Source organism: Notamacropus eugenii, chromosome 4, assembly GCF_028372415.1.
Source record: "Notamacropus eugenii isolate mMacEug1 chromosome 4, mMacEug1.pri_v2, whole genome shotgun sequence".
Lineage (NCBI taxonomy): Eukaryota > Metazoa > Chordata > Mammalia > Diprotodontia > Macropodidae > Notamacropus > Notamacropus eugenii.
The window spans coordinates 332,925,049-332,952,753 of record NC_092875.1 but is presented as its reverse complement, the minus strand read 5'-3'; the positions used below and the strand labels follow the sequence as shown (position 1 = coordinate 332,952,753).

The 27,705-nt window shown below is 34.0% G+C and overlaps 1 protein-coding gene across 4 annotated transcripts in view; it reads left to right on the top strand.

Annotated features, from left to right (window-relative positions):
- Positions 1-27,705, top strand: part of PIK3C3 (phosphatidylinositol 3-kinase catalytic subunit type 3) — a 199,007-nt gene that overhangs the window by 102,217 nt on the left and 69,085 nt on the right. For all 4 annotated transcript variants that reach the window (XR_011966213.1, XM_072605264.1, XM_072605266.1 and 1 more), the window contains 2 exons: positions 2,805-2,889; positions 9,093-9,167. Coding sequence is in view for 3 of the 4 variants with exons in the window: in XM_072605264.1 (XP_072461365.1) it covers positions 2,805-2,889; positions 9,093-9,167 (160 nt within the window). In the remaining variant the exon portion in view is untranslated. The remainder of the gene's footprint in view (positions 1-2,804; positions 2,890-9,092; positions 9,168-27,705) is intronic.

Sequence of the window (27,705 nt, the reverse complement as noted above, 5' to 3'; positions counted from 1 at the left end):
AGAGGAAATTAGCCAGAGAGCAGTCAGAACTGAAGGAGGAAGGCAAGCAGGCAGCTGGCTGTGAGTGAGACAATGGCATTTTGTTTGAGGGAGCCTCTTTGTAATTTGTTTAAGGGAGCTGATGTGCAGGAAGCCTAACAGAGGCAAAGCTTGGGGCTGATGTTGCTCCCTGCATTGTTATTGTTATAGATTTCTTTGTTTCTGTGATGGATTTGGCTTTGTGGTGTCTGAATAAATATTTTAGTTCTGTTTTCCATGTGTGGAGAATCTGTTATATTTCGCAAGTCAGAATTGCGCTGATATGTTCATAGCCGCTATAGGTACTGTAAGTATCGTGTTGGCCCTGCAAGGATCGGGGGAGAGGTTGAGGGAGGGCCTCTTGCAGGGATGAGTAGATTAAGGAGTAGGAGGGCAAGAGGTGGAAGTAACTTTTTGTGTTTGTCCTTTGTTCATGAAGAGGACCGCGACATCAAGGTGATGACACAACTTGCAGCTGACTTTGAGTGAAGGAGGGCTGTGCAGGGTCACCAACCTCACTTTCTTTTCCTGAGCCATCTGAGTCCAGTGGCTTGATATTCATCAGGATGACTGGAGATGGCCCAGGAGGCAACATGAGGGAAGTAACTTAGATGAATAAGGAGGGACAGAGTAATAGAGTAAGAAGGACAGTGAGGAAAAATGGGATGGAGGGAAATACACAAGTAATTGTAACTTTGAATGTGAATGGGATGAATTTATCCACAAAGTAGAAATGGATAGAAGAATTAATTAAAAATTTGTAATTCAACAATATGGTATTTTCAAGAAACAATAAAAATGAAAATACCCAAAAAGTTAAAAGGACATGAGTACAGTTTATTATGTAAAAACAACTGTGGTAATAATTATGATCTCAGACAAAATTAAAGCTAAAATAGATTTAATTAAAAGAGAAAAATAGGGACACTGTACTAAGTATCACCAATAATATTCAGTTTTGTTTAGGTCTCATTTCTCAAATAAATAAAGAAGTTTGTCAAATTTACAAGAATATAAGTCATACCCCAGTTGATAAGTGGTCAAGGGATAAGAACAGGTAGTTCGATGAAGAAATCAAAACTATATATAATTGTATGAAAAAATGCTCTAAATCATTATTGATTAGAGAATTTTTATTATCACTTTATACCTATTAGATTGGCTAAAATGATAGACACCCTTCAATTGGGGAATGGGTAAGCAAGCTATGTTTTTATGTTTATGATACAATACTACTACGATATAAGAAATGATAAATGGTTTGATTTAGAAAAACAGAGATAGACTTGAACCTATGAAGAAAGATGCTATCCACCTCCAGAGAAAGAACTGACAAATCTAAATATGCATAGTATGATCTTATATATATGCATGTGTGTATATATACATGTGTATTTTTTTATAGATAGTTATGAATATATAGATTTATACATTTAATTTTAGCCTTCTCTAAGGCTAGAGGGAAGGGGGGAAATAAAAGGTGCACAGCAGAGAACAAAAGAAAACCTAGAAAGGAAGCAGAGAAGCTGAGTGGCTTTGAAAACAATGTGTAGCATTTATTACACAGGTTTTCTTGAAATGGAAATTTATTGTTTTATTTTGAATGCTCTCATGTTTTGCTGTGTACGTGAAATGACTTTTTCTTTTCTCCTTTTGTGTTTATGGTTTAAATGAACACAAACACACACATATATGGTTTAAATGAACACACACACACATATATGTGTATATATATATATAAAACTTTGTAGTTCCAGAAACTTAAAATTTGAGGTTTTATAATGATTACTGGCCTTAGATATCATCTGTTCCAATATTTTGATTTTGTAGGTAAGGAAACTCAGGTCCAAGGTATGACTTGCCTTAACAAAATCCAAGTTTGCTGGATCCTAGTCCATTTTTCTTTTCACCACAGTAAATTGGAAAGAAGGCAGACTAAAGCAAGACAACTTTTATTTGATTTTATGACTGGAGGCAGTGTGTCATAATGATTGAGTGCTGGATTCAGAATCAAGAAGACTTGAGTTTAAGTTTGTGGAATTGCAGTGTGCATTAATGGGGAGAGTTCCCCGTGCTCAAAATATCAGCTGTTTCTGTCACGTAATGTGAGCTATATAATCTGAATTTGATGGAGAACTGTGCTAAGCAAATTGTCATTAAAAAAAAAAAGTTTAGATTATGGTATTTAGAACAAATTGGCAAGGTGTAAGATCTTATATGTGGATGATGATGGACATCGAAGATGGTATAAGAATTCTACATTGTGGGAAGCATGAACAGATCAGAAATATGACTGGTGATCCATTGGAAGTCTAAGTCTTGTTAATTGCTCACATGATTCCTTTTTTTTAACTGCTAAAATTTAGCAGTTTTATTATTTTTATATTTAGCTTTCATTTTATTGATTTTTAAAAACAAAATTATTTCAGAGTATTTCTCTTAAAAGGTAATTTTGAAATTCAGTATTCATATTGTAGAGAGTAAAAGAGATAAAATAAGATGAGTATAGCACTGAAGCATAATTTGCTTTGCTATGTTTATTGTTTTCTCACAGTATGGTTTTACTAGCATATATTCTTATGTTTAGTTTTGACAATTCTCTAAATTGGAAGACCAGATCCTGAGTGATCCATTCTATTATTGTCTCAGTATGATAATAAATTAACTAAGCTTGTAAAACAAATACTTTTTTGCTCATTTTAAAAAATTTCTTTACTTTTCTGATATTGTATACTTCATTTGTTTCAAAATTGTGTTGAATAATTATGTAAATAATGTCCTTTTAGAACTTTTTTAGAAGATATGCACCAAGTGAGAATGGACCTAATGGAATAAGTGCTGAAGTGATGGATACTTACGTTAAAAGCTGTGGTAAGTCTTCAAGTTATTACTTTATACTGATGTTCTTAGATACAGGCAAGTAAGCTATCGCTATGATCTTAGGAAATAATAACATTCATATACATTTTGCTGTAAGTAACTTTTTTTGAGATGATGTTGCCATATTCATACCATTTTAAAGCATGTTAAGTTTTAAATGCTACATGACATTGTAGGAGTAAAACATGTATACTTTATGATGCTTATGAACAATGGTGAAAAGAACCATTGTATTTTGCAAAGACAATAGTAACGGCACTAATTTAATCTAATTCTTTGTGAATGTTATGTTTGCAGTTATGCAGATTTTGCCCCTTTTTAATTTGGTTTGATTCCTTAAATTTTTATAGGAGTGTGTTTAAGGATCTATCCTGCAGCCTCATTTATTATATAGAAGTATAATTCCTATGCTTATCTAATAGACTAAGTCTTCTAGGGAAGAGGATACTGAGATCTGATGTTCCTGATGTCTGTCACTTGAACCCAGTTATAACTGCAGCAAAGCTAACAAGTTTGTCCCCAAGAGAAAGAAAACAGGCCTTCCTGATTGGAAATTTTTAACTAAAAAGGACCCATAAACCTCTTAGATAGGTGAAATCATTTTCATCTTCAGCAAATATCCCTTGGGACTGAATGTTTTTGTTACTTCTTTAGGATTCAGCTTGAATTCTGGAGGACTCCTAAATATCAAAGGCTTGTTTTCCAGATGGCCTCAAAAAATATTTTCAAAGGTTAGGTTGCTTCCTAGAGATTTTAGTTGTATTAGTGCAGGCTGCATTCGTGTGATAAACAGAATTCACTAGTTGTTTTGAAAAGAAGTTAATAACTCTGGGCTTCACTAAGATGCAACCCAGAATTGTAAATCATTAGCCTAATCCTAAATACAAACTATGTTTTAAGGTAGAAGAAAATCATTTGGATAAAAATTTAGAGACCTACCTTATGGTCAGGAAGACCTGGATCCAAGTTCTACTTTGGACATTTTTTTATGAGTGACTCAATTTTAACTTCTCTGTGATGCAGTTAACTCTTAAATACTCCTGTATACAGAACAATTGCTGATCTGCATTGGTTGAAAGACTCTTCTCATTGAGACTTTCCTACACCATTGAAATCATAGGTCTACTAAAAAAAAAAAAAAAAAAAAGAAAAAGCTTCAAAATACCTTAGCACAATTCTAGTATATGCTGTCATAAAAGCAATATTCTTGTCATCCTAAATTTTAAAATAATTATTATCTTCATAATTTAAATATATTTAATAACTGAGTATGACTTTTCTTTCTTAATGTGTCATTTCTCGTAAATATTGACTGATAATTGAAATTACATCTTCCTCAATAAAGTAATTTGAATAGAATGCCCCTGGGTATTTGCTATTATGTTATTACATGATAGCCCATTCTTCCTAGAGATCTAAGAAATAAAATTGTATACCTTTTAGCGTGAAAATGTAGTACTTCACACTACTAAAACTAGTGGACATTTGCATTCAAATTAGGTCTTAGTCCTCTCTTTTCTTTGAAGTTATATATTTTCTTATCACTGGATAACAAATATGTCCTTTTGTTTTTCATACTGTTTTATTCTGTCTACTGTTTTTGGTATATCTTGCAGTAGTATGAAATAATTTAATGTATCACACTGAGTTTGGTGGCATTTGGAGTAGTAATGCAACATTAAATCTATTAAATGATTTATTAGTTTATTCAAAAATAAGAGTTCACTGCATCATAGAAATAATCTAATCCTTTGGTGTTATAAATGAGAAAAATAAGTGTTCATAATTTATAACAGACAAGAACCCAGTATTGGCAATTTAAAATCTACCTATGTACATTTGCTTAAGGGAATATGATGTTAGTTTAGAGTGGAGTCTTTTGTTTGATTTTTCTCATTTATAAGAGAAATTAACTTTTAATGTTTTCTTTGGTGTCCTTAAAAGTGTGATTAAAAAAAGGAAAACAAGCAATCTTGAAAACGTGTAATTCCTGATTATTTAAGAACTCCTAATTTTCAAAATTGTTCTATATCAAAATTTTTCCTCTATCTTAGTCTTTTTAAAAACTAATCCTTAATAATTACATATATAATCATACAGTCTCAGAATTAGAAGGAACATAAGAAGTAAAATTTCTTTGTTAGGAGTTCTTAATCTTTTTTCGTGTTGTGAACCCCTTTGGCAGTCTGATAAAACTTATAGACCCCTTGTCTGAATAATGCTTTTTAAAAAAATAAAATAAAATACCTACAATTACAAAGGAAACCCATTATATTGAGTTGGTAAACCCCATATTAGAAACATTTGCTTATCTGAACGCTGAATTGTCTCTGTGGAATATTCCATTGTTTATCCATCTTATGCCTAAAAATCTCCAGTGTCAAGGAACCTCTGGAAGGGCCTTTTCTATTTTTGTTCAGCTCTGGATATTTTCTTCTCTGTTGCTCATACCTCATTGGTCCTAATTCATTCCTTTTGGGCTAAGCAGAGCAGTTCCAGAGCAATTTGAATTCCTTCAGATATATGAAAAGCATCTTCTTTTCCTTGGATTTAACATTCCATTACCTATCCATTGTGGTATTCCTTCTCTAGACCTGTTTTAGTTTATTTACACTCTTCATTCTTGTGGCATTCAGTATTAAACACAGTACCCAGAATGTGGACTAAACAGGGCCATACAATGGAACTGATTCCTGCCTTCTATATACAATTATATGCTTCTCTTATGAGAAATTAATTTTACACTAGCTTTTTTGGCTGTTATTTAGATCTTTTGAAGATAAACTGCTTTTCAGCCATATTTCTCCCATTCTGATTTTTTGTTCAGTTTATTTTTTTGCATCCCCGCATTAGACATTGCTCTAATTTCTATTTACCTCAGTCTTGCTAGCATAAACCTCAAAAGTTAAATTAGCCTTTTGAAGACTTTATGAAGCTTGATTCTGTCATCTCTGTTAGCTATTACTTCTAGCCTTGTATCATCTCCAAACTGGAAAAGCATGACATCTAGGACTTCATCCCTGTTACTGATAAATATGTGTAGCACAAAAGAGCCAAGAAAAGAGGCCTGTCATATTACACTTGACATCTCCTTCTAACTTGGCATCAACTAATTAATCACCATTCTTTGTTTCCAGTCTTTCAAGTACTAAATCTAACTGTGCTTTCACCAGCCTTAATCAGAATAGTTAGAACACTTAATTTTAAAACAATAACAACAACGCTTCTGTAGGCTTTATTTGATTGACAAGTCATCTACAAAAACAATAATCCTTCTGAACAAAAGGTATATTGGTGGTAGGTGAATAGAATTTCTAGGACTAATTTAAATTCTTTACATTCCTTGCTTCCTGACATACATGCCTTTAAAATTAATCAGCTCTTTCCTTGGATCTGCTGCCTACATCTGCTCTGTTCCTGGAATGTTCTAGATACTCCCTCTTCCATGACAAAGCTTTTCCTGGTAAATCAAGGTGTTGTTCTTTTCCACTACAATCTTCCAAAGCTTAAAATTTCAAAGTTCTTTGCTATTCCATTAAATGTATTTGTCTTTTAACTCATAACTTAAATATGGCATTTATTTAGTGTATGAGCTGTGACCAAACTAATGTGATTGATCTTTTTTTAAACAAAATCTCCAAATTTACACAATTTAAGGGGTGTTTTTTTCATTTAAACTAGCTAGCTTGGGAGGGCAGTAATCATTGCTCAAAACTTTTTTGAAAATCTTTACTTTAAATTGCTTTTAAAACCTGACATATATCCTTTTGTGTAACATCAATAGTAACAAATCCTTAGAGGATTGATTTGACTTTTTTAAAAAGAGCTAAAGAACTTTCTGAACTAAGGTTTTTGAATAAAAGTAGGTTTTTGAATAAAAGGTAGTTGAGCAAACTCAGTCCAAAATGTAGCTGTTAAGAAGCAGGACTGATTTTCTTGTGTAATTCTTAAACTGTCTATGGAAGCAACTAAAGAAGAAGAGTTGCAAAAATGTTTTGAGCTTTGGCAGCATTGTTGGATTAAAATTTATCTTCTGTAGTGACTGTCTTGAAGGCCAAGAACCCAGTTGGTATGTATACTTTAAAAACAAAACAAAATCCCCATTCTTACTGCCTTATTGTCACACATATATCTTAAGCTTTTATATCTACCTATGTCTCTAGAAGGATATGCAAATCTCTCTAGAAATAGAATACTTGTCTATATAGAGATATTTATATGTTTGTCATTGTTTAGTTGTTTTTTAGTTGGATCTGACTCTGTGATCCTTTTTGAGATTTTCTTGGCAAAGATAACAGGAGTGATTTACCATTTTCTTCTCCAGCTCTTTTTACAGATGAGGAAACCAAGGCAATCAGGGTTAGGTGACTTGCCCAGAATCACATAGCTAGGAAGTGTCTGAGGCCAGATTTTAACTCAGGAAGATGAGTCTTCCTGATTCCAGGTCTAGCACTTTATCTGCCATACCACCTAGCTATAGAGACTGAGGTAGAGATATCTGCAACTATATAGAGAGAGATAGCTTTTTTAAGATAATCCTATCTCTGTCTCTTTCTATATATCTATATCTATATACACACACATACATGTGCATTTATATATTGTATATATATATATATATATATACCTACACACATACATGTACACACACATACATATATACACAAAGCAACATTGATCTGCCTAGGTGTTATAGTGGTTTTTTTTTTTAAATTTTCAAATAATGACCCTTCTCTCTCTATGGGCAGATCCTCCTGTATACAACAAACTATTCAACACAATTTGTAGTGATATAGTAAAAAAAAAAAAAAAAACAAAAACCTGAGACTTTTTTTATCCAGTTTTCTCTTGTATAAAGTAGATAAGCAGTCATTGCCCTGCCTACCTCAAGCATAATTGTAAGGTTTGTGAAATCATGCATCTAAAAATTCTTTGGGAATTGCAAAATTCCATATAAAAGGAAGGTACTATTATATTTGTACCCTATTTCAGATGAACAGTAACTATGGAAACCACTGTTTGTGTGCAGATTAGTTTGAACTGATTCCTTTTCTAAGTTTTCAAAGCCCAATATCTAATAAATATTATTATTTAATGAGTTTCATGTGAGAGGAAGGGCATATTATTCTACTTTATCATATCTCGAATTTTCCAGTGGATTCTTTCTTAAAGCATATTGACATATCATTTCATTTTCAGTGTTTCTTGCAATTTGGCCATTTGCAGGAATATTGTTAAAGGAGTCTGACTATAGTTTATAATTATTGTTATTTTAGTAAGGAGGAACACTGATATAGGTGATAAAACAGTCATATAAGATGAGTTGCAACTTTAATTCACTGTCAGTCTCAAATTCTAGTTTTTCAGATTCTTTCTTAGCAGTGGAAGAAACACAAAAGCACAAAAGAAAGGCAGAAAAACCAAAGAAGAAAACAGTATCCAAAGACTTTGCACCCTAATCCTTATTATATGTCACTTTTCTTAATGGGTTGGAAGGAGTTCATAGCAATGGTGCTTAAAAGCCATTACCACTAAAATAAGTGCATCTATTTTCCCATCTGCTGTCAGTTCAGAAGATTCACATTTTAAAGAACAAGCTCTTCAGCTATCTCTCTGTAATTCTTGGCAGATAACACAGTTCCCTCTGATCTTATCAGGATGGTAACTTTATCTTTTATATTTCTGCAGATACTTTTTCCTTTTCAAGGTGAGCTTTAAATTGGCATCCATATTGAAATATAACACAGGCATATTTTATAATTAAATTTCCTGATATATGATTTAAACTTTGAGCAGTTCTATAATTTTACAAAATCATATCTTTCTTGCCAGTAGAGAGAATTTTGCTTGTTTCCAAATAGTCCACTTATTAGTGATATTAAAAAGTTGCAGTAGTAATAATAATAACCACTGGCATTTATGTAGTACTTTCAGGTTTTTAAATACTTTATATACATTATGTAATCTTGTTTACAGGACAACCTGGAAAGGTAGGTACCTCACATATTTATAATTATTGTATTTACAACCAGGTAAACTGAGCTTAAAATACGGTTAAATGATTTGCCTGTAATTACACAGTAAGGATTGGAGCCAGAATAGTGGTAAATATATTGTCATCATAATAGCACAAATTGCATTTACAAATTCTGACTTTGTTTTTAATAATTTTCCTTTTTGAATTGTCATTGCAGCTGGCTATTGTGTGATTACATATATCCTTGGAGTTGGAGACAGGCATTTGGATAACCTTTTACTGACAAAAACAGGTAATGAATCATGTCTATTGATAGATTTGTGATTTAACTTAAGAAAAGAGCAAATTTGTACAAAGTGTATAGAGGAGGTGCTCCTATACAGAAGCATTGGTTAATTTTGGTTAATGTTATGACTACTTATTTAAAGCACAACCCACAATAACTGATAATTTAATGGCCTTCTAGTTCAGCCTCCCATCTTATAGAGAAATCTCTAATCTATTATATTTGGTTATCCTTCAACTTCAGTGTTTCATAGAGCACCTTATTCTATTGTTACATATGGCACTAGTTGGTAAAGAATTTGTTCTTATATAACATTGAGTTTGCTTCTTTTTCACCCATTTTTCCTCTTTTTTCTCTCTAGCATAAAAGAACAAAACATCTTTCTATTTAAATACATTTATGGCTCATTGGAGTCTCTTTTACCAGTAACTAAACAGTTCTAATCCTCTAAACTCTTCTTCATATCATGTAATTTCCAAAAATGTATAGGATTATAGATTTATAAATTTAGGGCTGAAAAGGACCATATAATTCTGCTATTCTTACTTTGTACACACTCTTTTTTCATGTTCCCTTTTAAATTATGCTACCTAGACACATTGATACAGTACTTTTAAGTGTAGTTTAACCAACATAAGTATGGAAAGACTGTTGATTTCCATGAACTATGCTTCTAAATCAGTATCCGACACTAAACATTATATTATTGGTAAAAAATCACTTTTATTCTACTTATGGGCTTGTGTGCCATACTTATGTTAGTGCTATCTTTAAAGGGAGAACAGTGTTATAGTATTGTAGGCTCTAGTCTTGTTAATATGGCAAAGGTTAATTTTAAAAAAGTATGTAGAAGCTGGAACCAAAGTGGCAGAGAAATAGGAAGCAATGTATTGAGGCTCCTTTATATACGGGCTCCTCCAAACACATTTGAAAATGTACCAGATTGAATGGTGACCTGATGGAGAAATTCAGGGAAAAATAAACAGTGAGTCATTTGTCTACCCCAACTTAGCATAGGGAGACAAACAGGAAGGTCTGGTGATACTAGGATGTGGTTTGGGGCAGGAGCATACTACATACAGAACTTTCCAGCACACAGAGAGGGTCTGTGTATACTGGGACAAGAAGAGGTCCCACACCCATAACAGGGTGTCATTGGACCCATCCCAAACCACTGATAAAAGGAGAAGTGTGAACTGACATCTCTGTCATCAACTATCCAGTTTCAGGTAAGATAGCCAGGGTAGACTGAGAAAGGGACCTGCTCATTGAATTGGTGTTTATATTCCCATATTAGGAGATCCTTGACAGTGTAGAAAGGAAGTTCAGAAGCTAGTACCAGTGGTGTAGCTTAGATCCCAGCTTAGGGTAGGGTCTGCTAGCATCTAACCCAGCTTACAGAGGAATAACCAGGGCAGGAGTCCTAGACCAAAGGGAAACCTATAGTTCTGCCACTTTGAACCAACGGAGTTCCCTAACTGATTAATAGGGGCAGAGTCTATCAGCAATCTACTTTAGCTCAGACCCAGACTCAAGTTACAAATTTAGAGAGCTCAGAGTTGGGGGCAGTACTCAGTCTTTGTCCTAGATGAAATCACTTTGTAGAGCTGAAAGCTTGCTGTCTCCAGTCTGTCTCTGAGATCCCAAAATAACAACATTCAGTACCCCAAGAGAGCAGCAACAGGACCAGCCCAGACCTTCCTTCCAGAAACATGACAGAGCTTGGCCCAAACATAAAGTCCAAAGTCAAGAAATAGCAAGAATATAAGCAAACAAAAAATGAACCTCACCATAATGAGCTATTATGGGGGCAGGGTTGCTCAAGGCACAAATGTAAAAAGAAGAGAATGACTTCAAAACATCTACAGGCAAAGCCTCAAAGTAAATCATGGCTTGGGCAGAACATCAACCAGAAATCCTGGAAGAGATGAAGCAAGAGTTTAAAATAAGAGTTAAAACTTACAAATATTATTTTTTTGTTAATAAAATGAGAATACTAGAGGGAAGAAATGGAAAAGAAATGAGAGCTTTAAAAGAAAGAATTGGAAAGGGAATTAACATCTTGGCATAAGAGGTACAAAACTGCCTGAGCAACAAAAATGCCAACTTCATGAAGCTACAGGAAAAATTATAACAAAGTCAAATAGGCCAGACATAGAGAAGAAAATGTAAGGTATATCATAGCAAATAGAACTGTCCTGGAAAATAGATCTTGGAGAAAAAAATTTAAGAATCATTGAACTATCTGAATGCCATGATCAAAAGGAAAAAAGAACCTATTTGTCTTATTTCAAAAAATCTTAAAAATACACAGATCTCTTAGAACCAGAAGGCAAAGTAGATAAAATGAAAATTCCCGGGACTCTTTTAACCAGAATCCAGAATTTCTGGGTCAGAGTAAAAATATAGGAAACAGCAAGAGAGAAGGAATTCAAATCCCAATACACTGGTAAAGATACTACACTATTTAGCAGTCACAACTTTTAAGAAGAGAACTTGGAATACTATTCTAGAAGGCAAAGGGATATGAACTTATAGACAAAAATGACAACCAGCAAAACTGAGAAAAATAGACTTTTAATGATGAAAAAAGACTGTTAAGCATTCTTGATGAAAAAACCTGAGTTGTGGAAAAACTTTTAAGTTCAAATGTAGGAGTGAAGAGAAACATAAAAATAGACATGCATGAACATAAAGGCCTAAACAGGAATAAACTGCTTGCATTCAAATAGGGGGAGAAGACACATGTTTCTACTCTGAATTCTATCTTCTAAGTTCATAGAGGCAGACCAATTGGCCAGGGGCTCAAAGTGGTTCTGTTATGTCTTAATGATCTTAAGAAGAGTAAAAAGAGAGGGAAAGAGGAATACACTAAAGGAGGAGAAGGAATGTTAGGGAAAATTATCCTCATGTAATGAGGAGTCATCTACAAAAACGAGGGGGGTGGAAAAGCCAGGGCTGACACTTGAACCCCACTGTCACCTGTACAGATTAAAAGAAAGGAACATACAAACGCAGTTGGTCATAGAGATCCATTTCACTCAATAGCAAAATAAGAGGGAAAGGCGAAAAGAGGGGAGGGAGAGTTAGAGGGAAGGCAAATTATGGGAGGGATCAGTCCTAAGCAAAACAAACTCTAAGGATGCACAAAAATATTTATAGCTCTTTTTGATGTGGTAAAGAATGGGAATATGAGGGGGTGCTTATTATGAGGAGTAGATAAACAAGTTATGGTGTATGAATCTGACGAAATAGTATTTTTCTGAATTCTTATCAGTCATAATGACCAACCAAGTTTTCAGAAGACTAATGATGAAACATGCCATCTACCTCCTAATAGTGAATTGTAGGACTCAGCATACAGAATGAGATAAATTTTTTTGTACAAGGACTGTGTGAAAGTTTGTTTTTGATTAAACATGTTTGTAATGGATTTTTTTTTAATATACTCATTTGGAAGAAGGGTATTGGTCTGGGGTGGTGAATCTTGGCTGAATTAAAACAAATAAAAAAATGTTAAAAGAGACTTATGTACACCAAATTAACACTGGCAAGAACTATGATGGTGAAAAACTTCTCTAGCAGTGATTTTAGTATCAGTTCAGCACTATCAATGCATAGTCAGCTAAGAGATTGTATGCCTAAGTGATTCCTATAAATTGAATACTACATGTAGTCAGCATAGTAAATATCCATTCATTCAGTAAACATCAATGAGAGGCTACTATGTGCCAGGCAAGCACTGGGAATACAAAAAGAGGCAAAAGATAGTACCTGCCCTGAAGGAGCTCACAATCCAACGTGGAAGACAACATGCAAACAAGTATAAGCAAAGCAAGTTATGCATAGGATAAATAGGAAACAGTTAAAAGAGGGAAAAGCACTGGGATCAAGTGGGGTTAGACAAAGATTCTGTAGAAGGTGAGAATTTAAAGGAAGCCAGGGAGGTCAGTAATCAGAGTGGATAAAGATAAGCCTGAAAGAGAATGCCCAGATCCAAGACATGGAATGTCTTGTTCATGGAACTGCTTGGAACAGGGGACTGGAGTACATTTTGGTGAGTAAGATATAAGAAGATTAGAAAGGTAGGAGGGGACTAGGTTAGGAAGGGTTTTGAATGTCAACCAGAGGGGACAGTAGGAAACCACTTGTGTTTATTAACTGAGGGTCAAGAATGTGACATGATTGTACTTGCATTTTAGGAAAATTTCTTTATTGACTGAATGGAGAATGGACTGGGTTAGGGAGAGACTTAAGCCAGGCAGACTCACCAGCAGGCTATTGCAGTGATCAAGATGTGAGGTGCTTGAAGGAGGTGTCAAAGGAGAGGAGACATATTCAAGAGATGTTGCAAAGGTAAATTGACAGCAACAGCTTGGATATGGGGATGAGGAATTCAGGATGACTTCTAGGTTCTCTCAGAACTTAGGGTGATTATTTGAGTATGCCTAATTTATTTTTCCTCTATCAGAATTTTAAAATGGAGTAGTCACTTACTGCAAGGCTTTCAGTATTTTAACAACCATTTCCTCTTTGTCAGAATTAGTTCAGAATAGTGTGGCAGGAACAGTCATACTATTGAGAAGATCAAAGATCTACTGAGGAACATACTATACATTTATGTATGTATATACATATGTGTGCACACATATACACAGTACATAATACAATTGTGTATATGTATGTATAGATATGTATATATGTGTGTGTATCCACACACACATAATTGAAATTATAGCTTTAATGAACACTCAGGAGTATTTGACACAAAGTAAATTTTTGGAAGATAGTACTCTTTCAACCTCCTTCTAGAAATTCCTAGCATTTATTCTGCTGTATGCTCTTTAAGAACAGGGATCATCTCACTTTTGTAGTTGTGTTCCCAAGTCTATCAATATAGCATATGTTAAGCACTCAATACATACTTGATTGGTTGTATTTTTATGAATAAAATATCTTCTTTTAATCTAGGAACTTTTGATTGATATATGACTATGCAGGAGGAGAATGAGAGTTGAATTACAGTCCTAAAATTTGTAAAGTGGATATTACCTAATACATTTTGATGGATTATCCTGAGTCAAGATTTTAGATTTTTTTATTGAAAATGTATTTTAATATTCCAGATAGAAACTTTGACTTTCATATTTCATTATCCAGGCATAGTTTGCCACTAGAGGGAGCTCCGAATTTGTTTTTAAAGACAAAGAAATTACTATATGCTCAGATGTACTTGTAAACAAGCAGCACATTAACTTTTTTCTTTTTTAAAGCAGTGCAATTTGAGTTGCGTTTTTCCAACTGCTTCCTAATTGTTTCTTGCAGTCATAAAGGCAGACATTTTAGGACTTGATCACTGGCATGAAAATTTTTTTCCATTTTCAGGTTTAACTTGAATAAAATTAGAATATGTAGGAAAAAGACTGGTAATTTCTAGAGCAGTAGTGATTATCATACATTCTAGAGCTTCTGAAAATGTAATTCATTTTAAAATAATATCACTTTATTCATTATTGACAACTTTTATCTCAAAGCAATTTCAAGATCTATTAATTAAATCTGTTGTACAGAGGTTTTGTTCAGACAGTTTTGACAGCTATTAGACATTTAAAAAGAATTCAAAATGCAATTTATCATAGAAAATACATTTTATTACCTGTTAATTTTAAATGCTTTAAACTTCATGTGTTTCTTGTTTTGACATACATTTTAGATTAGTTGTATCCCAATTCTAGTGACACTAAGTTAGTACTCTACTAAAGCAAGAATTTTTAAAAGCACAGATTCTTTTTATACTGCTGCTTTCTAAACATTTTTTTCAGGGCAAGGCACCCTTCTGACTCTTCCACAATAGCCTTTCTTTTCAGCTAGAACTCTGGGCTCATGCTATTACTTTCTCTCTGCTTGTACTGGTAATCAGTTTTATTTAGTAATCTTGAAATGAAGGAACTTTTCTAAAATAACATACATAAAAATTCTTTTGAAAGGTTAAAATATTCCAATTTAAGGTAAGATTATTTACTTCCAGTTCCTTAGTACCAGTAGTGAACAGCTTTTTGGGCCTTGGAACACTTGCAAATGTGGATTTACTTATGACTTTTTTTGGCGGGGGGGACTGATGAGGGGTCATATTCCTGACTCTTCCTCTTTTACTATGTATATCTAGGAAGTGCAGACAGCCTAAGAACAATAGATTAACAGATTGATAATAGTAACTGAATATTAGAAATATACTTCACTATCTACATAGTGATATATACTATACTATATACTGAATTTCCACAGTTGCAATATATTTTCCCAAAATGTAATACAAAAAAGCTAAGCATGAAGAGAAGTGTTTGCCATTCAGTTTTGGGGTCTCTTTAATCCTAGTTCTTTTTTTTGCGGGGGGGCCATTTTAAGCTGACAGTGTCTTAGAAAATTTTCCCAAGAAAGTATCAGCTGGTACAGCAGATGGCACTGTACGTCCACTAAGAATTCAAAGCTTAGAAAATTCCTTTGTCAGTGACTGTAATGTGTATGCAGTCATTTTGAACATTGTGGTCTTGGAAGTAAATTTAAGAAGAGTAATATGTCAATTATTAATAGAACTTCTTGCTTTTCTTCTGTGGTGTCTTTGTTGGAGAAATCTTACGAATTCAAGTCATTATATCCCTGTTAGGAGAAAAAGCAGTTTTAGTGAGAGAGCCTTTAGAGAGATAGTTTTAAAAAGATCACTTAGGAAACTACATTGTGGCTTTTTTCATCTGGAGTACAACTTAATTGTATTTGGATTTTTTTTTTTTAAAAGGTAGCTAGGTTATTAAATATTCATGAGGGAACATGCAGTACTTTGAAGGAGTTAAGCCTCACTGTGTTTGGAAAAACTATTTAATTCTCATTGTTTGTGAAGCTTATAGTATTATTAGTATGTGGATTCCTGATAAAATGTGAAGTAATAAAACATACCCAGGGAATTGAGCTCTGAGTTAGGAGTCAGACATAGATCTTGGAGTGAGGTGGGACTGGACTGACCCAGTAGCCTCAGGCTACTTAGACTCCCTAGTTGTCAGTTACTCTATCTTTGATATGAAAAGAAAGCTCTGTCTTTGTCTCAGGACTCCACAATGAAGACTAAAATGATACCGTATGTTTAATTTCTCTGAATCTTTTGGAAGAGAGTACAAAATAAGGAATCCTGGACTCTTACTTTTATCTTTTCATTTTATTAAGCCTGATCGTTACAATTTTTTTGAATTGGTTCAGATTCCTTTTATATCCAGTGTCTTGCCATGAGCTAAATGAATAATAGTTGCTTCTAGTTGTAGAGATAGAGAAACAGTTTTTTATATTTCACCATTCTCTTTTCATACTGCTTATCCAAAAAAGTTATTGGACTGAGGGCGAAAAAAGGAATATTTAAAATCTTTTTAGACTACTGTGTCAAATTCAAATAGAAACCGGAGCCATTTAATGATCCCTGTGGGTTCTGTATTGACTCAGAAAAATCACATATTAAAATTATCTTTGTTATCTTGTTAAGTATTTCCCGATTACATTTTAATCCAGTTTGGACCACACTGGCTTGTGTGACACCTCTGTTTTAAGATATTGCTGGACTTAGACATTTTTTCAAGTAACCTTTTATTCCTGTGTAATGGGAAAAAGATAACAAAAGAAGCTGCTCATTTGTTCATTCATTTAATTTTATCTTTTCTACATTAAAAACCGAATAGCAGTGTTTTAAAAAATAAATTGTAGCACAGTTGTAATTTTTTTCATTAGCAAAGCTGACATAATTTTCATTTTGTGTCCAAAGTACTTGCTTTGTGTAGAAGGAACTAATTTCCTACTAATAAATGTTTTGATAGCAATAGTAAATCATATATTTGCATTTGTCTATGTGCTATGGTATATTTAATATACTTGCAGAAACCTAATGCCTCAGACTTGCCTTTTGTAATGAATTTGTTTATTCCCATGTATATAAGGGTGAGTCAAATAGTCAAAGAGTCACATAGTGTTATATACTCAGTAGGTGCCCAATGAATGCCTATTAAATGAATAAATGAAATAAGTTTTTCATGTTCAGGTTTACCTGCTCTTTGGGTTTAGCAGATTTCTAGATCTAACTTTACCTTCTATCCAGAATTGTATTGTAGGCATAATATGGTTTCATATTTGAAAAATTTTTCAATTGTTAGCTACATTATTTGCTTAAATATTTAACAAGATTATAGAATGTTTCTAACAGCTTTTATAGAAAAAGTGAGATTTTTAACAGTTTTAATCTGCTTTGAATGAGGGTGAATCTCTGCAATAACTAGAACACATAAAAGAATATTCCACAGGGAATTTTACATGTCAACCCCAAATACTTTATGACCTCATTCATTTAATTAATTTAAGTATTCTCTTTAAATATTTTAAAGCTTTCAAGAGTAATTGTCTCTTCTATGAATAGCTTTCTCTCAAATAAATAGAATACTACATGTTATGAATGTCTTAAATTCTCATAACTTCGCTAAGTCAAATCAGCAAGCTTGATGTCTTTGAGATCCTCAGCTCTGTTGGTATGGTATTGTTCTTTATCAGAGGTAGGGAAAAATAGTTCTCCTCTTGAAGAAAGCCACAGCCTTGACCCTAGTTGTTATAGCTTACTGTGGGTGGGAAGACAAAAATTCTCTAGTAAAGAAGGTAAAAGCCAATTGTGGGTAGAGAGTCAAGATGAGTTTGGATTGGAGTAGCTGGAAAAGACTTTCAAAGAAATGGAAGTTGTCACATGGGTAGAATTTGGAACATAGACTTTGAGATGAAAGGAATCTTTAGATTATCTAGATAAGTGGAAAGGGGAAAAGGTGAACTTCACATTCCAGAGGAAACAATGAGCAAAAACTTAAAAGCAACAGTGAATATTAATTTTGTGGCAGACGTTCAAGATGTTGGCCTGGTTAGAGCAGAGGGTCTGAATGAAAGGGAGTGAGAAAGTTGGTGCCATATGATAGAAGGCTTTGAGAGGAAGATCTTCTTGATTCATTTTTAAATGTTAGTTTCCTCCTTGTGACCAAAACCACCTTTTAGGGAACTTCAGTAATCTGCACACCAGTTAATCATTATGCAGGTAGATTTTTCATCATTTAATTTCATTAAATCATTGCTTTTAAATGGGCCTGTGTCCCTAGGCAAGTCACTTCATTACTTTGGACTTGTTTCATCATCTGTATGATGTAGGGTTTGATCAGCATAAGTCACAATACTAATACCAGGCTCTGTCCTCCATTTTTTTTTTAATTTATGCCTGTGATTTAATTGTTATAGGAAACCCCTCTTCCAGTGCAGGTCTTTGACAACTTTTCTACAGTTTATAGTCTTAGCGGGTTATCTGGACCTGCACTGGAATAGGGGTTGACTATTACTTTAGTATCTGTCTTTCCTATGCCATAATAAGGAGGCAATATATCATTCAACTTCCTCTGTTACCCTACTTGGAGTCTAACATAAATGAGATGGGGGGATCTCCACCACTTAAAAAGCATACCTAGAAAAGAGTGGCAGTTTGATCTAACAACAGACTAAAAACCAGGAAGACTTGAGTTTAAATCCTGGCATATATGGACTACATGATCCTGGACAAGATACTAAAGTAATAGTCACCCTTACATTAGGTAGACTCTAACATCCCTTCCAAGTTAAAAAGAATCTTTTATCTTTCAGTTATAGTCTGATTTGTAAAATGGTAGGGTTGTCAGCTACATTTTGCTTGATGGTTTTGTTAATAATGGACTTTGTTTCTACCTCCCAGCCATCATCACCACCCAGGGCTACATAGCCGGTATATTTCGTGAGCAGTACATGCACCCACATCTCTCTTTCCTGAAACACTCTGTCTACTACACCACATAATAAGAGCTTAAAAAATATTTATTGGTTAATTGGTTGATAACTGAATATGACCAAGGCAATTTTTTTCATGAGAATAAAGAAGTATTATTTTATCATTGACTATTTACCATAATTTCTTTTTTTTCTTATTCTGAATTCATGAGGATTAATGCACAATTAATTTAAAATGAAACTCTTTTCACCAGATACTTAATTTTCAGACTTAGATATACATTCTGTTTTGATCATCAAAATAAAGTAGTTTATTTATTTGAGGTAGCTAGATGACACATTAAATAGAATGGATAGAGTGCTGGACCTGAGAAGGATCAAGGTCAAGATCCAGCTTCAGACAGTTCCTAGCAGTGTGATCTTGGACTAGTCACTTTAGTCTGCATCAGTTTCTTCATTTGTAAAATAGTGATGATTAAAGCACCTACCTCTTAATGGATGTTGAGGAGATAAAATGAGATAATATTTATAAAACACTTTGCAAACCATAAGTCTTCTTAAATACAAGCTGTTAACCTTTTTTTTCCTGAAGATGACACTTGCACCTGTTTTCTTCAGAATAAAATTGACTAATTCTTCTCTCAAAGAAATACCATGCTTGGTATAAACTTTACACAATCTGGTTTACTTAGTATTCTTTGAATGTTGACAGGACAATATGAATTATGTGGCTAGCATCTAGATAGATCAAGAAGTAGCTACCATTTTTTGCTTTTCAGAAAAATAACAACCATTCTAAAAATTAAAAAACAAAAGACTCTAAGGTTGTCGCTTCAAAAACAGGCCCAGGAATGTGACTTAAATTTCTGGCAAATAGGGGTGGAGAAGGCAGTGTTTGTTTATTTTGTCCCCAAAGCTAATTGTTTTAACTATCTCTTTTGATGTTTACAAAGCCCCTCTTAGAGACTTGAAGTTAAAAATATTAATGTCAACTCAGGACCAGTCTCCTGATTTTCTAATTTATGTGTATATCTGAATCTTCATACCTGTCTACATTAAAGTATGAAGGATATATAATAATCATTGCATACTATACTTAAGTACTTAAGATCTGTGGTGACAGAGGTATTAGTGCTCCCTTCTCCTACACAGATTGCAATCTCCTTATGATTTAGTAAGATAGCCCTAGAGAATTGTCATGATAGAAATCTGTCAGTATCCATCAGCCAAGATAATGGAGAGGAGGGGAGTCAATCAAATAGGATTTGGTATGTGCTTACTATGTGCAAAACACTCTTAATGTTAAATGTAATTGTATATCCCAGTGTGTCCAGGATCTACCATTTCTTTGCATTAAGAACTCTTCCTTGTGCCTATGATTTTCCTTTATCTAATTTGTTCTATTGATCTGCTTCTTTGTTTTTTAACCAATATCAGATGATTTTGATGCCTGCAGCTTGAAGTTTCAAAATACTAATTCCCCCCTTTGTCTCTACTTCTTTTCATTATTTTTCTTGGTATTACAATTATTTTGTTTTTTCAAATGAATTTTGTTATTTTATGGAGTTTTGGAAAGTATCCCTTTGACATTTGGTATTGCAGTGTAAATTAACTTTGATAATGTTATTTTTATTATATTGGCCAGTACTAACCGTGAACAGTGAGTATTTTTCCAGCTATTTAAGTTATTCTTTGTTTCTTTAAGGAACACTGTAACAGAATCTATAAAAGTATTTCATGTTCTTTAGTAGGTTGATCCCCTGATACATGCATTTTGTAATTATTTGGAATAGGATTACTATTTCTATTATTGCCTCTTGCATTTTATTATTCTATAGTAATGCTAGTGATTTTCATTTTATAAAACTCTAGTTGAAGGTTCATTTTGTAGCCTACAACGTTGCGAAAGCTATTGTTTCTCTTCTTATCTTTGTTAATTTCCTGAAGTTTTCTAGATAAACTCACTATCTTCAGCAAACAGGGATAGTTTTATCCTTTTTAGGCACTGAGTTTTTTTTTCTTATAGTGCTACTAGTAGTGTTTTCAGAACAATATCAAATAATAGTGAGGGAAGTGGGTATCTTTGCTTTACTCCTGTATTTACTGGAAAAGATTTCAGTATATTTCTATTTTCTAGGATACTTACTTTTGGTTTTAGATAGATACATTTATGATATTAAAAAAAAAAACCCTTATTTACCCACACATTGTATGGTTTTTAGCATAAGTGAATGCTATATTTTGTCAAAGTTTTCTCCACATCTTTTTTTTTCTTTACATTGTTCACAATAATGTGTTTTTGGATGTTTTTCTTTTCAGTATTATTAATTATGGTGATTTTTTCCTAATGTTCAACCATCCTTGTCTCCTTGGTATATATTCAGCTTGGTCACAATGGCTGATTTCTTTCATGCATCACTGTAGGACTATATTTGTCTCAGGAAAGGATTGTGGGAAGATGCCTTCATTCTCAGTTTTTGAGAATAATTTGCATAGTATTGTTACCAATTGTTCTTCAGTGATTAAACAACCAGAACACACCAAAATTCCTGGCATGAAGCTAAACTTGGGAAAATGGTATCCTTAAAAAATATGCATTAGCAAAATAGGAAAGGACTAGATTAATGAACTGAATATTCATTTTAAAAATTAGAAAGCCAACAATTAGACAGAGCTAATATTGATTAGGAAAACAAAAGAACTATAGAAATGATCAGACTGAGCTAGTTCTTTTAAAAGACTAAAAAGAATGATAAACCTTGAATCAATCTGATTAAAAAGCGAAGATAGAAAAATCACATTTAAGAAATGAACAAGGTAAAATCACAGCAAAACCAGAATAAATAAAAAGAATTATAAGAACCCATTATGCACAATTATATGCTAACAAAATTGAGAACACAGTAGAAGATTGTCTTCAAAGATATAAATACCCAAATTAGTAGAAGGCTAAATAGAGACCGTAAATAATCCAATCTCAGGAAAGGAAATAGAACTTGTCGTAAAAAGTACTATCAAAGAAAAAGCTCCCCAAGTCCTAATTCATTCACAGGACAATTCTACCCTGTTATTTCTTTTCTTATATATCTCTTACCTTTTAGAGCCTAATTAAAAAAATTTATCTTTACTTATCTCCAATTCTTTTTCTTTCATTGACTTCTCAACCCCTTATGCTCTAACTTCCAGCATTGCTGCTCAGTTGAAACTGGTCTCTCCAAAGTGGCCAGTGATCTTTTAATCACCAAATATGATGGCCTTTTCTCAGGCCTCATCTCACCTGACCTCTTTGTAGAATTTGACACTGTTGACTCCCCCACCTCTAAATATTTACTCTCTCTTCTCTGGATTTTCATGAGACTACTCACTCTTGGTTCACTTATTCTCTTTGACAGGATGTCAGCCAGTAAAATATCATTCATATTCTTCTCTCTAAATGTAGGTTAGACTTTCTGGAGCTCCTGATTTGTATCACCAACTTCCTGTTAGACCTTTTTAGCAGGATGTCCCATAGGCATCTCTAAATCAGTATGTCTAAAACAACTCATATTTCCCCTAAAATGACAGCTTTTCATTTTCTCCCATTTCTGTCATGACTGTCCTTCCCACCACCCAGTGTTTCTACTTTGCTATCATCACTGAGACTTTGCTCTTCTTGACCCTCCATCCTCACCCCCTTATTCATATTACAAAGTTTTGTTAATTCTACTTCCACAACATTTCTCACACCTACCTCCTTCTCTGTAGCCAAATAACTGCCACCACAGTGAAGACCTTAAAGAAATGTTCGTAAAATTCAAATCTGATCTTGTCACTTCGTGGCTCAGAAACCTCCAGCGTCATCCTGTTGCCTTTAGGGCAACATGCAAACTTCTGTGCTTGACAGTTAAAACCCTGAACAATCTGATTCTAGACTACCTTTCCTGACTTCCTCCACAGTGCTCCATTTCATGAACTCTACAGACCATCCAAACTGACCTCTTCACTGAAAACACACACACGTTTCATCTCCCAGGTCTGTGTTTTTGTATAAGTAACATGTCTCTCCACTCCCTCCCACTTACCCCAACCCTTTATCTAATTCTTAGAATGCATTTCCTACCCTCCTTCAGTTCTTAGAATCCCTGGATCGTTTCAGAATTCACTTCAGGTGTCATCTCTTCCATGAGGCCTTTCTACATCCTCCCTGCTGCTAGTGTCCTCCTTGAAATTACCTTATATTCTTTTGTATATGTTTTTAATTTCATTAAATGTGCACATATTGTTTCCCTCTATGAAATGTAAGTTCCTTGAGGGCAGGGGCTATTTTGTTTTTGTGTTCATAGTACATAAAAAGTTAACCTTTACCTGGAACATAATATTGCTGACTTGACTAACCATATATTGGAAGCCTAGTCATCAGAGATATCTGAAACTAAACATAGATTAATATAAAAAAAGAAAAACATATATTTCAATGTATCAGAGATCTGTGATTTCATTCAAATACATATCCATTGACACAGATTACAACCCTTTTATAATTTGGTGAGTATTTTCTAGAATTCCTGTGGCTCAAAATGTTCGTCCTTCTGTGAAACCAACATGATGATAAGCTTCTCTGAGCTTATCTGGTAGGTCCTCACATGGTATTCATATAGTATAAACATGCGCATACTTAGAATATTTTGAGCTTTGTAAGACTGTAAGAGGATATAATGTGATTCCAGTGCTCTTGAAAATCCAGGTTCGTTGTATCTTTTTCGTGTCACAGTGGGATATCAGAATAGAATTTTAATGAAAAAAATGTAATTGGTGAAATTCAAATGAATTTTCATGCTTTGTGCCATTTGGCTTACTGGATCATTTTTTTAGCATCTGATTCTTAGATATAGCTGGGTATGTATGCATGCGTTATTTTGCATTTTTCCTCATCAGTATATAACTGATCAAATCAAGACTATACTTGCATCTTTATGATTATGAAATAAAATATAGTAAGTAGCCCTAGTCATCTAGGGATTTGTCTATTTCATTTAAATAGATGGCATTGCCAAACTCTGACATGATGGGAAATTGAGTCCCTTTCTAACTTAATTACCTAACTTCTAGCAACTTTTGAATAAGTGTTTATTGTATTTCAGTGCATGAAAAACTAGACAGCCACTGATGCAGGATATTGCTTCCCCTCCCTCAAAAACTTCACATTTTTTGCTGCTCTGATTTTCAGGAGAGGTGATTTTTCATGATTTGTCATGTCTGTGTTGAGAGTGTGACAAATTTCAAGAGAGGAATGCATTGAGGAGACCCTTTGGAAGGAATGCTCTAGTTTATTAAGTTGACAGAAGCAAATAGCCAACAGATACTTAGAGGTGTATTTGTGCTGCATTTTCACTGAATCAGCTTCGTGACTACATCCACAACAATTTTCAGCCTCCTAACATCTCCATTCTCAGAAAATATTGTGTGATATGAACATTTATGAAAATCTGGAAAACCATGTATTTTAGAGGAACAGAACAAAAAAAGAACTAGAAAAAAATATAGGCCTCAAAGAGAAAACTTCCTTAAAATTAGAACTCTTCAGAAGTGGAGCAGGCTACCTGAGGATGGAATGGGTTCCCCCTCACTGAAGGTCTTCCAACAGAAACAGGAGGACAGCTTGTTAAGTATAATGTAGAGTAGTGGCATTTGGGCTACTCAGTGACTTAGAAAACTCCAAATTAATATTATCTATATTGTATCTTATTTTGTTAAATATTTCCCAGTTACATTTTAATTTGGTTCAAGACACTTGCCAGCTACCCCTCCTGGGAGCTTGACAGTTCTGGGGATGGGTTTCTCTGTGGCTTCTGATGGTCCTTTCAGTTCTATTTTAAGCACAGGATGTACTCCAGAAGTAGCTTTTAGACTAGTCTGACTAGTGGGGAACAGGAGAAAAGCAGTGGTGTGAGATATTTTGTGTAAGGATTGAGGCCATACTTAGTGAGCTCCTGAAGTACCCTTCTTCAAAACCTAATTTCTTTCTCTGGGCTCCTTCTTTCCATTCTCAGAAGATCAATTGGCAATATTCCACTTCCAGGTTCACTATACTACCAGAGCTCTTGAGATGTGACTTAGTGGCCTTGAAGGCCCTGCCAGTCCAAGGTCTATGATACTATCATACAGTTTCCTCTGTGATCTGACACCATTAATTGTTACTCTTTCTTAAGTCATTTCTCTCTCTTTTGTCTTTCTTTGGTCTACAAAGATTACTCATCTCTATATAAAGCAAAAGAAATATTCTTCTTGTGCCTGCTATTTCATCAAGTTATAGCCACTGTTTCACCTCCTGATCGCTGCTTAACTTCTAAAAATGTAATCAATACTCACTTTTTCCATTTCTTCACTGTTCAGTTTCCTGTAGTGTGGCATTAGCCTCTCAATCTACTGAAACACTTCAGAATCACAAGTGACTTCTCCATTGTTGCTTTCTTCTGTGATAAATTTTTTCCTTGTGCCCTGCTCTTAACTCTGTTATATCTCATCCTTTTTGACTTTCATCTTTTGTAGTATCAGTGTCCCCCAAGGGTAATCTCTATTTCTTGTCTCTTTCCTCAACCTCCCCCCACTTTGGCCTTAGTTATCACCTTAAATTTATATTTTGACTCCTGGTTTCCTTAGAAATCCCAGTTCCCTATTTCATGCTGCCTACCGAATCTTGATACCACATTGGCATAATAGATGCTTAATAAATGTTTGTTGAACTAAATTGAAAGGTAGATTGGAACCAGTTTATGGCAAAGAATTGAAGGCCATGCATTTTTTTTTTTTTACTTTGGTAGACTGTAGAGCACTAATGTTTATATATATAAAGATAAATAATCGCATTTGTACATCATTTTCAGATTTCATACTCATTTGTATATCATTTTCAGATTCATAACAACTCTGGGAAGTACTTACTGCAGTATTAATAGCCTTATCTTGCATGTAGGGTTGTTTCACTTGGTGACCTCATCAGCTCCCATGGTTTCAGTTACGATCTTGCTGATGACTCTCAGCTCTACTAACTCAGCCTTAACATATCTGTTGACATTCGGTTTCACATCTCTGCCAGTCAGTCAGTAAGCATTTATTAAGTATCCTCTGTGTGTCAGACACTGTGCTAAGTGCTGGGGATACAAAAAGAAGCAAAAGAAAGGCCTATCCTTAAGTGGTTTGCAATCTAATTGGGGAGACAAGAGGCAAACAAATATGTACAGACAAATTCTATATGGGATAAATAGGAAATAATTAAAAGAGAGAATCCATAATTAAGGGAGGTTGGGAAAAACTTCAACTCCCACTGCTTGTCAGACATCCATAGTGGGCTTTCTATATGCATTGAAACACAACGTGTCCCAAACTGACTTTACTATATCTTTTCTTTTTTTCAATGCAATTTTGTTTATCCCCAAGTTATATATAAAAGCAATTTTTAACTTTTTTTTTTATATTTTAAGTTCCAAATTCTCTCACTGCCTTCACCTTTTTCTGAGGTGATAAGCAGTCTGATATACGTTATACTTGTTCAGTCATGTAAAACATTTCCATATTAGTCATTTTATAGAAGAAAACTTGAACAAAAAAAGAAAGTGAAAACCAGTCTGCTTCTGTCTGTATTCAGATAGCTTTAGTTCTTTCTCTGGAAGCAAATGAACATTTTTTTCATCATAAGTCCTTCGTGATTGTCTTGGATCATTGTATTGAAAAGAATAGCATAGTCATTCATATTTCTTCATCATAAAATATGGCTGTTACTCTGTATGATGTTCTCCTGGTTTTGCTCTCTTCACTCTGTATCAGTTCATATGAGTCTTTCTAGGTTTTTCTGAAATCATCCTGTACATTATTTCTTATATCACAGTAGTATTCCATTACAATCATATAACTCAACTTGTTGAGTCATTTCATAATTGATGAGCATTTCCTCAATGTCCAATTCTTAGCCATTACAAAAAGAGTTGCTATAAATACTGTTGTAGAAATAGGTTCTTTTCCTGGTGTTTTGTTTGTTTTTTTCTTTAATCTCTTTGGGATACTGACCAGGTAGTAATATTGCTGGGTCAAAGAGTATGCACAATTTTATAGCTCTTTAGGCTTAGTTCCAAATTACTCTCCAGCATGGTTGAATCAGCTTGTAACTCCAACAGCATATTAGTATCCCCATTTTCCCACATCGTCTCCAACATTTATCATTTTCCTTTTCTGTCATGTTTGTCAATCTGATGGGTATGAGGTGGTATCTCAGAGATATTTTAATTTGCATTTTGCTAATCAGTAGTGATTTAGAGCATTTTTTTTCACATGGCATGCTTTTAAGTTTAATTTGCATTATTGACATCTTCTCCATCATTTTCTTAAGTCTACATGCAATCAACCAAACAGTAAGTCAAGGCCCCATTTTATCCTTTGCCAGATTTCTGAGGTATATATACTCACAATGAAAATTTAACAATCCGCTTTACTGAGGCCTTGGCTTTAGCGTACCCTTGGTGCGATGCTTCATTATCCATGCTCTGGAATCATGGTTGTTCATAGCTTTGGTTGTAATTCTTTTTTTTTATTTTAAATTTATTTATTTAACTTTTAACATTCATTTTCACAAAATTTTGGGTTCCAGATTTTCTCTCCATTTGTCCCCTCCCCCCACCCCAAAACACTGAACATTCTAATTGCTCCTATCACCAATCTGCCCTCTCTTCTACCATTCCTCCCTTCCCTTGTCCCC